Below are 15,075 nucleotides of genomic sequence, written 5' to 3'. Positions count from 1 at the left end.
GATATATCTATTGTTCATCCTATGAGGCTGGCATTTATTTTGCTGTCTTCAAATAAATTTTATTCTCTTAGGCTGCTACCATGCACTCCAAACTGTGAAACATGTTCCGCTTTTGAAAGATGCATGGATTAGACCTTAGATGTTTGAATGCGATCCTTTGAGTTCTTTTTATTCGTTGCTTCCTAATGTCTAAAGGCCTGAAGCATAGCATGGTTGGTGGCTAGACCTACAGACATTTCCAACAGAATTTAAATGAAAATCCACAAATTCAGATCTTTCCACTCCAGCTGCAAACCCTGCCTCTTCCCTATAATCCTGGCTTTGAGGCATCCCTGGAGCATCATGTTAAAGTACCACTGAGAGACACGTGTCGTCTTCTCTGGGTCATTAGTTTTAGGATGGAAGCTACCACTTTCTGCTTTCTTTTGCTGTGCCTGGAAGAACTCATGTAGTTTGTGGGTTTTGGAATAAGAGAGAAAAAGCAGCTGTGTGACCGGGACAGAGTAATTCACTCTTCTCAGCCTCGGTTTCCTCATTTTTAAAGTCTGGGGGTAAAATGTCGACTGTTCCATGCTTCTTTTTATAAGAAAAAATGTAATCTCAGGTGAAAATTGCAAGGACAATGTAATAATTATGCAAGGGTTTTAATGTTCTCTCTTTTCCCCCTTTTTCTTGTTGGAGGATTTTTAATGTAATAATTTTAAAAACAGTGTTTTTGGAACTCATCTTTGGGAGCACTCCTTACTGACACTTTCCTGTCCACATTAGAAACTCAGTGTGATGGCTCCCCAGGGCAGTCTCTCCTGGTGTAGTACTGCTACTCCTCATGTCTGCTCAGTGTGAGCTCAGCTTGGTCCTGTCCCCTCTGCCTGGTGAGAAGCAGGGGATGCGGCTATTTGACAATGGGCTGCTGAGGGTAGAATGGTTGCCGCAGTGTGATTCAGCCCAGAGGAAGGAAAGCACGCTCTCATGTTTAGAACTGCTTATGGCCAGAACAGATCAAGGGCGAGGATGATGGGGGTGTGGCCCACAGTTGCTGTCATTGTTTTTCTGCCTTAATGCATTGCATTTTACCTTTATTGTATTAATTATAGAAAAAGTTTAAAATCGTGTTTTATTAAATAGAAGTCCCCTTTGTGTAGTTCATAGAATCTATTTTACCAGTATCAATGTCAGATATTATATATAATAAACTACTATAAAGTTGTGAGACTGTAGTCACAATTCCATCACTTTATAGTCTCTCAGAAACACAGATCAGAGATCCAGGCAGGCCACTTGGAGGGCTCGTGCCCCTTTATACTGGTGAAGTGGGCTGAACTGGCAAGTAACTTATTGTATGCATGGGATATATTTCTATGTATTGAGGATTTTATTCATAAAACATCATCAAAAGTTAAGTAAAATAGCTTTATACCATTTTTTATTCTATTGTTCATTATTCCATTTCCATCGTATGTTGAATTCTTACTTAGATTACAAAACAAAAAAAGCTATGAAAAGAATGTGGCGAGGGGCACGCAGTACTCTCTAAGAACTCAGTTCACGAGTCTGACTTCTCTTGGGATCGAGGAAATGGTTTGGCTATAAAATTCCCATTAGCCAAAAATGAGCAAAATTGCCTGCAGGATTCATGGTAGGTACAGCCTTGAAGAGTAATAAAAGCCTGCTTTAAATGAACTCTTAAGGACACAATTTAAGCCCTCGAATGGCTAGTCAGATTTTATGCTTATCCCTTCTGATTGTACTTCCATATGTTTTTGGAGAACAGTATCTGAAAAGTGGTTCATTATAACACTTGTGTTGGGCTTGGAGAATTGGGGGTTTATTGACCAAGTCCAGGGGCCAGGGGTTGCCTATTAGGGGGCCTGGAAGCTACAAAGAATGGCAGACCTGTCTGCTGTCTCCCCTCACGTCGTACGGCATGAACTGACCTCAGAACTCAAAATTTTGGGTTAATTTAAGTAGACTAAATGCTCATCAAACAAAACAAACAAAAAACCTGACAAATAAACACCAGCAACACAATCACAACTGAGAATAAACCAGTAATTTGGGGGACCAAGGTGGATTTTGGGGAAAAAAAGGCACCTTATTGAAAATTAACTCACCCATATCACTCCAGAAATGATTTTTGGTTTATTGGAGGTGAGATCGATTGGCTCCATGTGCCCATGGGGGAAGACAGGAGCTCCAGAAAATATCCTCTTTTCTATCTCCTATCCCTGTGGTCTGCAGGAATAGCTGTATGCTGGTGCTTACTGTTTGTTACTAGAGAAATTAAACATTTTTAAAGCACCTGCTACATAGAAAGTACTGTAAGGGACTTGGACATCCAGGTTGTACTTGGAGCACACGGGAGTGGGGACGTTCCAAGCATGGCTTTTTAGAGACTGACCTTCAGCTGTGTCTTGCAGCATGAGCGGGGCAGGCCGGGTGGGGAGCCTGGGTGACCTGTGCATCCATGTGGAATGACAGGATGGAGGCCACAGGCCCGATTTGAGTTTTTCAAAAAAAGATCTGCAGGTGCAAAATCACAGGGCGAGGTCTTCATGCCATGTGTGGAGGGATCCCAAGTGCAGCTTGTGTGCGGTGCAGGGAGAGTGGACTTGGCAGAGAGGAAAAGAAGGTGAAGAGGCGAGTGAGGGCCAGGCCGGGGAGCTGCGGACACAGCCACGTGCATCCTGGGCTCCACACACGTGGATCCAAGTAACTGCAGGTTGAAGATATATGAAAAAAAATTGCATCTTTACTGAACACATACATACTTTTTTCTTGTCATTGTTCTCTAAAAATATAGTATAATAACTATCGACCTAGCTTTCGGTTTGTATTAGGTACTGTTAAGTAAACTAGAGAAGATACAACGTATGAGAGATGAGGGTATAACGAGCATATGCACGCGCTGCACCACATTTTACAAGGGGCCTGAGCATCTGTGGATATTGGTCTCCTCAGGGATCCTGGAACCTTCCCCTCACGGATGCCATCACAGGACTGTGTACACCAAGAGGTTTTAATTTTAGAGTGAAGGCCAGTGGTTTGCAGTCCTGGCTGCACATTAGATTCCTTTTATACCTCTGATTTCTGGAGACTCAGATCCAGATGGTGTGGAGAAGAAGAGTTCAGGTCGGTATGTAGGTTAAGCCATGCAAGTAGGTCACAGAGGGAGGGAGGAAGGGAGGGAGGGAGGGAGGGAGGGAGAGAGAGAGAGAGAGAGAGAGAGAGAGAGAGAGAGAGAGAGAGAGAGAGAGAGAGAGAGGAGAGAAGAGAGAGAAAGAGAGATAGTTCAAGTATGCAAACGACATAGTAAAGTCTATACTTGAAAGAGCACACACTGGCAGCTGTGGAGAAGGGTGCATGGCTTGCAAAAGGTCTCCTTTATCAGCCTGCTGTAATGACAGTCCAGGTGAGAAACACCCAGTCAGGGGTGGCGATGCATAGCACACCTGTGATCCCATACTCCGGAAGCTGAGACAGGAGGGTACAGGTTGGTGGCCATTCTCAGCAAATTGGGAGGCCCTCTGCAATTTAGGGAGATCTTGCTTCAAAATAAAGAATAAAATAGGACTGGGGGTGTGTAGCTCGGAGGTAGAATGCTCCTTGGGTTAAGCTCCAGTAACACACACACACACACACACACACACACACACACACACACACAGTGAGAGCTGAAGAGGAAAGCATGGTCAGCAGGCCACAGAGAGGGTCCATGACTTACAGACTGAACACCCTTTGATGGGTGCTCAAAGGAAACTGCAGGCAGAGAGGGCAAGTTGCACTGGGAGGCAGATGCCATCCCGCAGAGCCAGATTGCCTTGGTTGAGGCTGCGGAATGCATGCAGTTCACTGTGAAAGCAGCCCCAGGACCATGATGGAGTTCTAGGGATGAGGAGAAAGTACTCAGAATCTAGGATGGAGCCACATTGTGAAGGCCTAGGGTACCTGAGTGAGTTGTCGGTGATGGCAGGATCCCTGTCTCTGCTCTGGGGCTCATGTTGGCATGATGAGTAAGAGCATTTAGATTGAAGGGGGTGAAGCTAGGCGCATCTGGGGCTTGCAAGTAGGCCAGTGACATTTTTTTAAATGGTCTTGATGATTCTTAACAGTTATTTTAACAACAGAATGATAGAAATGTGTGGTATCCTCTCTCCCTTGGGGTAATGTGGCTACTGCAAAAAAGGTTACAATTAATAGGAAAAATGAGTCTTTTTGCTTAGCTATGGATTCAATTAATTCCTATTCTTCCTGTCTCCATTTTTCCGTGTTTTCTGAGTTGACTGGTGGACCAGGCATGGCTTTTCTACAAGAGAATGCATGTTAAAATATTATGAAGTTCTTCACCCTCAAAATATTTGGTATGAAAAGAGGCGAAATATATACAAAAGGAAAGTGAAACTAATTTAAGCTCATTTTTCACACAAAGAAAACGATTGAGCTCTGCGTGATGGTTTAAATCAGGGATTCCCAGCCTTGGCACAACTGACATCTTAGCCTGGTTAATTCTTTCCTGTCCTTTGTAGAGGGTCTAGCTGCACCCCTAGCAGCTCACTAGATTCCTGGAGCATCCCGCATCCCCCACTTGTGACAGCCAAAAATGTCTCCTATTGCCAAAAAGTTCCTGAGTGGGGGTAGGGAAGGAAGGTTAAATTGTCCTTGGTTGGGAACTATTGGTTTAATTATATTGTAGTTTTATCAGAAAAGAACTCCTTCCTACTTCTGTAGTACTGATGATTTTACTGAATCTTGTGGGATCTCAAAGGCTCGTTTTAGCAGAAGAAAGTGAATGAATGTTTACAAATTTCCTTGTAGAAAGTTTATTTAAATATACTTAAATCCAGGCATGGTGGCACACGCTTGTTATCCCAGCATTTGGGAGGCTGAGACAGGAGGATTTTGATTTGCAGACAGTCTCACCTACTTAGTGAGGCCCTTTGCAACTCAGTGAGACATTGTTTCAAAATAAAGAATAAAAAATAGGGCTGGGGGTATAGCTTGGAAATCATACAGAATATATATATATATATATATATATATATATATATATATATATATATATAAATTTTTTTTAAGAAAAAAGGAAAAGCTACATTACTGGTTTTTATGTTTTTACCTAACCATTCTTCTACCTATCCCATTTACTCTTACATTTAGTTTCTGGGTCTGCTATCATTTAGTTTTATAAGAACAATGTTGGCTTTTTCCCCTTGGGCCATTAAATCCTCGGTGCAAAACAGTCCTCCATTTTAGTCTTGGGTGTGTAGATGTTCTGATGTTTCACACAGAACCTAGATTCTAGTGTCATTTTCAGACCTAATTCTCTTGAATGTGGAGCAAGCCACTTTCATCTTTCTGTGTGAAATTTCTCATCTGGAAAATGGAGATAAGCTATGTTATGTATAAGCTCGCCTTCAAGTCTAAACATTGAGCGTGAACAATTCGTATTGTTTTGAGGGCTGTTTATCATTCTCATGGTATCTCCCCAATCCAGTGATACTCAGAATGAGGTTGGTCTACAGCAAGCACAGAAACGGAGGCTAAGCAAGTAGAATTTTTAAAATATAAATTGAGAATATAGGCCTATTACACGTAATATTGTATTATTTGCATAGTCTGTTTTACTTGTTTTTGTACTTTTATTGGTGCATTGGAAGTATACATCATAGTGAGGTTCAAAGTGAAACAAACACACTGAGATTCCATCTAACCCTGGTTAGATTGGCAGTCATCAAGAGTACAAATAATAGTAAATGCTGGCAAGAATGTGGGGAAGTAGGAACTCTTATATGTTGTTGGCGGGGTTACAGATTAGATCGCCATTATACAGATGAGTATGGAGGCTCCTCAGAAGGCCAGGGATGGAGCTACCATATGATCACGCTATGCAAGTCTTTGGCATCTTCCCCAAAGACTTAGTCAGAACACTATAGCCATTCATGCATGCGGCCCAGGCAGTGCAGTCCACAGCAGCCAACTATGGAACACGCCGAGGTGTCTGTCGGCAGATGAATGGGCATAAGGAACGTGTGGTGGGTACGCACAGTGGAGATTTGCTCAGCCATGCAGAAGAACAAAATTATGCCATTTGTATCATCTTTTAAATTCAGTTTTTCTACAAAGTCATTTGTATTAAACAAGGTCTCACTAGGTTGCTGAGGTTGTCTTTGAACCTGTGATCCTCCTGTCTCAGTCTCCCAAGTGCCAGGATTACAGATCTGCACCACCATGCCCAGCTGCATTGGAAAAACAGAAGCAAAACAAAACAGTTTTTCACTAGAGGCAGTAGGAGAAGCACTGCCTGGTTGTATGATGGAAAACTTCCCTTGCCTCCTTCTACTGAGGCCAGTAAGAGATAGTAGATTTTGCCTCTGGGGCTTAAAGAGGAGAGGCAAGGTATTGCCTGTGTACCCTATTAGCAGCATGATGTAATTTACTCTAAAGAATATAGAGTTTACTCTATATCAATATCTATATATATATATCTATATATCTATATCAATATAATTTACTCTAAAGAAATTTATCTTATAGAAAATAAGAGTTCATTTATTTCTTGAGTATACACACACACACACACACACACACACACACACACACACGCACACGCACAGTTCTCCTTGGTTGTCTGTTTTCAAATAGCTTGAGATACTGTATTAAACTAAGATAACATGTTTATCTTTGAACAAGAACCTAAAGAGGTGAGCATATTGTTTCTTTAGTTCTTCTATTTCCAAGAGCCCTTACTCTGAAATCTGCTTTAATGCCTGCTATACTAAAGTCTCCACCACTAACTGATGCTAGTGAGTTCAGGGGAGGAAGAAAAAATATGAGCTCTATTAGCCAAAGAGATTTTCACAGGTGTTTTTTTTTTTTATTAATCTAGCAGTCGTTCAGGTTCATCCATCCTTTGGAGAAATCTGTTAGAGGGACCCACATAGGGTGGACTGACACGTGAACGATGGTAGTTAAGAAAAATGAAGCACTTCACATCTGACCTTAGGCTGATTTTCCAGTATTTTGCCCAACTTTTCTGTACATATTAAAATAGGATGGAGAAACAAGGCTTCCAACAGTTACTTGAAGCCGAATACACTGCTGAGTTCCCTGCACCACAGACCATTTGTTCTAGTTCCTTTATCCCACTTAGAATGGAATAGGACCTAGAGCCCTGTGCTACTCCCAGAAGCCCTCTGCACATGACCTGGCACTTTTTAAGAAAGATCTCTTGGCCTGCACGTCCTCCCTGGCCTGTGTGGGGTTGGTCCTATATTTCCTCCTAAGTAAAAAGGCAAGATCTTTGCCTGCCCTATTAGCAGCAAAAAATCACCCTTTCTTTACGATTTTTAATCCGCATGATGAAAATATATAACATTCGGAAACTTCGCTGGCTGACTTGGCAGGCATTTCGTATTTACTTGGACTTAGCATGAATTGGATTTGGTCCTCTCATTTCCCCGCCTCCATCTCTCTGAACAAGTTATTTATTATCCGAGTGAGTCTGTGTTAGCGGATCAGACACGCACAGAGCACGTCGGTTATAAGTGTGTTTGCTCTGTAAGATTTATGCTAGCCCAAATTGTTTTATATTGGTTTCCATTGTTGAAAATTTACTGTATTCATCCTTGGTTTGGCCTAAGTATTTGTAGCATGCTAAAGTTTCCTGTGTTTGAATACATTATCTCTTGTAACACTTCATGTAAAGGAAATTAAAAAATATATAGCGAGAGCATTTCCCTAATGTTTCCAATCAGCTGTGTATTTTAGTGATTTGATTTGTAGGAACTAGAGAGCCGAGTACTACTGAGCTCTTTTCAGTCGTTCATAATTCTTTGGGAATTTACATCATTTCTCTGAATTTCTGTTGTATTTTTTTTTAAACACAGTACTACCTAAAAGAACACATGGAAAAGAGGAATCTTTTCTCAAAGTGTCTTGGAGAAGATAAGCATACAGGAATTGAAGTTGATTAGCTAGCCAGAAGTCTTTCATTACAGCAGAGAGGAGGGCCCTTTTATTTCTGCATTATTCCACTGTGTGTTCTTGCTTCTGTAGTTGAGTATTCCAGACTTATTTATTGATTGGATTGGATTGCATTGTATTGTGTTGTATTGTATTGTATTGTGTTGTGTTGTATTGGATCGCATTATATCCTGTTCTATCATACCGTTCTAGACTATTATTGGTAAATCTCTCTGCCTGGTATGCTCCTAAAAGATACAATAACGCCGGGCGTGGTGGCACACGCTTGTAATCCCCGCACTTGGGAGGCTGAGACAGGAGGATCGCACGGGTTCGAAGCCAGCCTCAGATACTTAGTGAGGCTCTCAGCAACTTAGTGAGACCCTGTTTCCAAATAAAATACATAAAAAAAGGTCTGGGAGTATAGCTCGGAGGTAGAAAGCCTCTGAGTTCCACCCCCAGTACCACCAAAAAAAAAAAAAAAATACAATAACTGTAGACACAGCCAGTTATATCTTCCCAGAACATGAAACCCACAGGACGGAGGGTGTTATTTGTATAAACTAAATCAAGATTGAGGTCCTATTCTTTTTTTTTAATCGCAGTTCTGGGAATGGAACCCAGGGGCATTCTACCTCCAACATACATTCTCAGCCTTATTTTTTATTCTTTATTTTGAAACAGGGGCTCACTAAGTTGTGGAGGGCCTCACTAGGTAGCTGAGGCTGGCCGTGAACCTTTAATGCTCCTGTCTCAGCCTCCCAAGCACTGGGACTACAATCGTGCACCTGGCTGAGGCCCTAGTCTTCACAACATTATTTCTTTGGTTCTTTCTCCATGGACTTAAGCTTACAGGCTTGTTTTCTTTTTTGAGGATCGTTGGGCTTTGGCTTCTAAGTATGACTTATTTTGGCCAGTGAATAACATGATAATTCATACATCGTTAGTTTCAGATTTGTTTGATCTAATTTATTATAGAAGAGTAAAATAAAAGTGCAATAGGAAATCATAACAAATCAAATCTTAGAGTTGGGAGGTAAGTCTTGGAAGGTCTTCAGGAGTTTTAGGTATAGAATTTTGCAATCAATTCTGTTAGTTTAATCTGCTTTTATTTCCTACCCTGTTTTAAACTCTCTTCTCCTCCTTCTCCTCTTTCTCCTTCTCTTTTTCCTTCCAGGGGTGTTCTACCTCTAAGCATGCACTCTCAGTCCTTTTCAGATTTTGAAACAGGGTCTCACTAAATTTCCGCACGTTCACCTTGAACCTGCAATCCTCCTTTCTCAGCCTCCCAAGTACTGGTATTACCGACATGGACCACTGTGCCTTCACTTAGGCTATCTTCTTAATCTTCAGCAATTTGAATTCATTTCGTCTCATGTAAGTTCTTTCTTCTTAGTGGTATTTTCGGCTCTGATACTTCTCAAGCTTCATTAAGCATGAATAAAATCACAATGTTGTACATTTTGGTCAAGAATTAATCAATCTATGGTTTTTACCTTCTTAATACGTACAACAGAAATTCAGAGACATTTTTCACCTGCAAATATAGTCCATGAGATTAATAGATTCAATAGTCAAACAACCTTAGTGAATGGCAAATGGATATTAGAAGGCTTAGGTGTGTTTTGGGGTATAATAGCCAAGGATCCTCAGTTCCTGTGATGGTTCATCTTGCCTTACAATAAAAGACATAACTTATTAGGCTCAAAAAGATGAAGGGAGCACACACTCATTCTTGGCCTTTCTTCTCCGTCCTGTGTCTCCTGTCTAGGTTGTACCTATGAAGGACGTACTTACAACAGCTCTTTCAAATGGCAGAGCCCAGATGAGCCCTGTGTCCTGCGCCAGTGCCAGGTAAACCCGGCTATTTTACTCTACACAAAGAGAATCCTCTTCAGCTGCCTCTTTCAGCTAACACAGGGGAAAAAACCAAAAAGGATAAATAAAAATGAGAAACAAATGAAAAACCAGCTGCATCCTTGTAAGTATTTATTGTGACATTCGCCTTGACGAGACAGGTGCAGGATAGATGCTGCGTAGGATGCGTCTCTAAAAACACACGATGGAACCATCCACCATTGTTAAGTTTTGTTTGGAAACTCTCCGGTAAGATACGTATGGCCTTGGGAACAGTTCATATCTTCCTGTGAAATGATGTTCGAGCAAAACACGAGCTCCTGTAAGCAGAAAAGCGGTCTTGTTGGAGGAGCTATGCTTTCTTTCTTTGATTTAGATAGATTTTGAACCAGATCCAATCTACAAACTATATTAAACTGAGGCATGTATGCACTGTAAATGATTTCAATCTGACCAAACAAACAAACAACAAAAAAACTATTTTTGATACTGAGAATTGAACACAGGGACACTGTCTCTGAGATATCATCCCAACCCTTTGAACTTTTTAATTTAAAATAGGGTCTCCCTAGGTTGGTGAGAATCTCACTACTTGCTGAGGCTGGTCTTAAACCTGCACTCCTCCTGTCTCAGCCTCCCAAGTACTGGAATTACATGTGTTCCCCACCTCGCCTGGCTTCAACCTGGCAAATTTAAAAGCCACTAGTTCAGCAATTAAGGAGCTCGCTACAGCTGATCCTTGCTGAATTTCAGAAAGAGCAGCAATTTCACAGGCAATCCCTACAGGTAAAAAAACAAAAACAAAAACAAAAACAAAACAAAAAAACAGCATGATGAACCAAAGGAGAAATATGAAACCTGCAATTTCAAGCTTTTTTTCTATTTCTGTAGAAATACTCTGTTCTATAGAACTCAAAAAACAATGTTCATCTAATTTTAATGTAACTTAAAAAATTATTCTCTGTAGAGAAGGTGATGTAAAATCATTTTATCCCAAACCTCATTTCATCACCTCAAGATATGCATTTGCATTTAAAGGAGATTGAAAGGTAAATATGATCCATATTTCTCTCGAATCTAATCTCAAGCATATGGACACTTAGTTTACTGAAATCTGAATTGTATGTAGTCATCTTCTTACTTTATGCCCACCGTGGCCCTGCGCATCCCTGGCCCTTTACTTCTTATTTTTTATTTTGAAACAGGGATTTTCTAGGTCACGGAGAGTCTTGCTGAGTTGCAGAGGCTGACCTTGAACTTTGGGTCCTTCTGTCTCAGTCTCCCAAATACTGGGGATACAGGTGTGCACCACCGTGCCCAGCTGTATTTGTTGAATTTCACTCTAGATTATAAATCCAATCAGCTTTGTGGTACAAAGAGCATTGAGTTTTAATAACACCGAAAGCCCACAGTCCTCCGAAAATTTTCTCCACTCTGCCTCTCCCGTGTCTCTTGACCCTTGAAATTTCCACTCCTCAGTTGGGGACCTCTGAAAACCATGCTCGCAATGTCTGTTAAACAAGATGAACTCTTGCCTTTTGGAGTTCAGTATAACATTTGTCTAAAACGATGGCAGGTCTTACAGATTCTCAGGTTGCTTGGACTGGGGCACTGTTGTACATTTTGCCTTTAAATGAAGACATTGTTTAAATTATATGGAAGCTACTAAGTGGAAGGGAATGTTTTGATGCCTTGAACTATCAGTTGTTCACACTGATGCTCCCACTGCCTGTCATATTTGATCACTAGCCACTCAGAGGCCACTGAGAATTGATGCAGCTTGTCAGCAGTCAGGAAATGCTAGTTGGGCTCAGTGATACCTGTAATCCCAGCGCCTGGGTTCGAGGCCAGTGGTAACTTAACAAAATCCTATTTCAAAATTGGGGCAAAGGCAGGGATTATAACTCAGAGGTAGAACTCCACCTTCCCCCACCACCTTCCCCAGTAACACACGTGCACGCAGGGATCAGGGGACACTGAGCTGGAACCAGGAAAGGGATGTTATCTACCGAAGGTGGACTTTGTCTTTCATTCTTCCTTAGAACTTCCTAAGCCCCACTAGCTAGTGATGGTGCCATCTCCTTTAGGAAGCAGAAGACAAGTACGGATCTGTGGAGGCAGCTAGAAATAGCTGCTGCTCTGATCGGGGCACCTTCCCACTTCTGCCCACTGGCTTCCTTCTTTAGGGAATCAGAGCTCATCAAAGGATGCAGGAAATGACCATTTGCCTATACCTGTCAGGCAAGTCTTCTTGTTACTCCGAAGAATGGCAGACACAGTTGCGAGTTTTCTGGGCAAGCTCTTTCCCAGGGCACAGAAGCAGTCACAGAGGAGACAGTGCAGGGCGCTATGTGGGGTTTGTCATTCACCCGACTAGTTACTTAACCTCTCTGCACCTCATTTCTACCCTCTAAAATGAGACTACGACTACGTCATCGGGTGGTTCTCAGCAGTAAGTGAGGCTGTCACTAAACATGCTCCTGGTAGATGCCAGTGTGTAATGGGGGCAGCAAGGTGCCAGACAGATGACGGCAAGTCTAATGATCTAGTAAGTTTCTGTTGGAGTTGAATTCTACCTTCTTTCTTGTATCTTCTGACCGGAGGAATACCCATAGTGAAAAATTTACCTTTATTTTCCTACTTTTAATTTCTTACTGGAAGAGGAAAATATGAAGATCGCAGACAGGAAATTCATGCTGGGAGCTAACCTGAGTCCTCCATCTGGAGAGCAGATATTGATGGAAACTTGACCCTGGGCCATAGGTTTTTGTATTACTTTGGTTATATAACTAGAACATAGGTTTTTTTTTTTTTTTTTTTTTTTTTTTTTTTTAGAGTTCTTTTCTTGCCTTGATTACTTCCCCACAAGAGCAGGAATTCTGGGCGGGCTTGTGATTGCTTGTGATGATGTTCTGTTTTGCAGGAAGGCGTCATCACAGAGTCTGAAGTGCGTTGTGTTGTCCATTGTAAAAACCCTTCGGAGCATCTGGAAGCTTGCTGCCCCACCTGTCCAGGTAACGTTCCGGAAGCAGAGGCTGGGAGCTCTCTCAGGCAGAAGGACACTGTTGAAATTGCTCAAGAATGCATGATTATCACCAGCCCTCCTCACACGGGAATTTCCCTCTCTTTCCATCTGTGTACTTAACGGCTTAGAGGAGCCCTTTTGCATGGAAATATCTGGTCGGCCCCCTCCCCTCAGCATGCCCCGTATGAAGGCAGAGTGCTGGAGGTCTTGGCACGTGCTTTCCTCAGGCCTGCTTTCCACTCCACAGGGCCACAGGTACCACTTACTTTGGAAGGGAAGGCTGTGGCTTCCCCTTGCTTCCAGAAATGTCTTTTTCCTGCTTTGTATTGCAGTACCTTGGCCAGAGCTGGCCACGGTGATGAGGTGACCAGATGTTTTCTGAAAGCTGAGTGCGGTGTCCCAGGTGCATTGAGCTCGGGGTTTCGCTGCTCTCAGTTTTCTGTGCGGTTCGACAAGTCGGACCCTCTGTTTTGCAGAGGCCACACCGTCTCTGACAGGGCAGGGCTCTTCCTTTTACAGGCACTGGGATGTTTCCTCTTACGTTTCTGAACAGGATGGGAAGGGTTTTCTGCATCCTTTCTTGCCCTCTCATACAAGCCTGGGGATTTTGAGGTGAGCGATTTTTACTGATCTCTTAAGCCACTAGCTGATGGATTCCGACAGGTGTTCTGCGTTTGGGGTTTTCTCGGAGAGCTTTTCCTGCTTGGCGATGATATCACAGCTACTGCTCTTCACTGAGGAAATTACTCCCCAAAGGCTGTGCTGTTCTTTGAACCTTCCTGTGAAATGACACAGATATGGGCTGTGCTATAGAGAGGACCAGGCTCTCCCCTCCAGGTGATAAACCCGTGTCCTTTTCCACAATTTAGTCTTTTTAGCCAGGCGCGGTGGCACACGCTTGTAATCCCAGTACTTGGGAGGCTGAGAAAGGAGGATCTCAGGTTCTTGGGCAACCTCAGCTTCTTAGTGAGGCTCTCCACAACTTAGTGAGATGCTGTTTCAAAATCAAAAGTAGGGCTTAGGGATATATCTTGGAGGTGGAATACCCCTGGGTTCCATCACCAGTACCAATTTAAAAAAAAAAGAATTTAGTCTTTTCTTACTCTTCAATGATGAGGGCGGGCACTTTCTAAACTTTCTTGTGTTCTGGAAAGTCTTCATTCAGCTTCTTCTATACGCTAGGATTTCTGCAAAACATTTGTTATTAAATAAACTCATATGAAAGCCCCAAACGGGTTGAAAACAAGCTGATTCTTTCCATCATCTGATTATTTGGGGTCTATCAAACAGTTTAAGTATGTTTCCCTTCCAAATGCCTGTGGGTTTAACATCACATAGCCGTGTCCTCAGATGTCGACAGGACATTTATAAAGTTAGGTAAGTAGCTCTAGTCTAGGCTGCACTTCAAAGTCACCGGGGAAACTCTAAGTAAGAAGTAAAGGTTGGTGCTCAGGCTGTGTCTCCAGCCCGTTCCATTGGTATCTCCAGAGGATGAGCCAGGTGTGGTGGTGCACACCTGTAACCCAGGACCTGGGAGGCTAAAACAAGAGGATTGCAGGTTCAAGGCTAGCCTTAGCAACTTAGCGAGATCCTGTTTCAAAATAAAAAATGAAAAAGGACAGGGGGTTGTAGCTTGAAGGTAGAATGCCCCTAAGGTCAAGCCTCAGCACCAAAGATCTCTTAAGCCAATCAATCAATCAGTCAATCTTGGAGGGTGAGATCCAGGAATATCAGATAATTTCTATATATAGCTAAGCTCAAGATTGTAATGAAAAAAATTGTCATATAGATTTAAAAACAAAGGTTTTAAGCCGGGCATGGTGGCACACGCTTGTCATCCCAGCATTTGGGAGGCTGAGACCGGAGGATCACGGTTCACGGACAGCCTCAGCTACTTAGTGAGGCCTTTTGCAACTCAGTGAGACCTGGTTTCAAAGTAAACAATAAAAAATAGGGCAGGGGGTATAGCTTGGAGGCAGAATGCCCCTGGGTTCCATCCCCAGACCCGCAAATAAATAAGTAAGTAAGTAAATAAATAAATAAATAAAAACAAAGCTTTTAACTATGAATTGATTTGTGTTGACTAGACTGTTGCTTTATTGATACAGAATCAACTCAGAGACCCCCGCCAAATCATGGACACCCCAGGAAACAAGAGTAATGCAAAGAAACTCTCGAAACTCCCCACTTTCCACCCTGTGAGACGCCCCCTCCCTCGGGAGATAGCCACATTG

The 15,075-nt window shown here is 42.4% G+C and overlaps 1 protein-coding gene across 1 annotated transcript in view; it reads left to right on the top strand.

Moving 5' to 3' along the window:
* The window catches only part of BMPER (BMP binding endothelial regulator), a gene marked incomplete at both ends in the record, with an annotated part of 235,228 nt that overhangs the window by 49,406 nt on the left and 170,747 nt on the right, over window positions 1–15,075 (top strand). The window contains 2 exons of the mRNA XM_080701300.1: window positions 9,731–9,813; window positions 12,740–12,830. Coding sequence (XP_080557426.1) covers window positions 9,731–9,813; window positions 12,740–12,830 — 174 coding nt within the window. The remainder of the gene's footprint in view (window positions 1–9,730; window positions 9,814–12,739; window positions 12,831–15,075) is intronic.

Source organism: Muscardinus avellanarius (genome assembly GCF_963383645.1).
Source record: "Muscardinus avellanarius genome assembly, chromosome: 9".
NCBI classification, from domain to species: Eukaryota; Metazoa; Chordata; class Mammalia; order Rodentia; family Gliridae; genus Muscardinus; species Muscardinus avellanarius.
The sequence above is the reverse complement of the archived record's forward strand: the minus strand, read 5'-3'. Positions and strand labels throughout refer to the sequence as shown.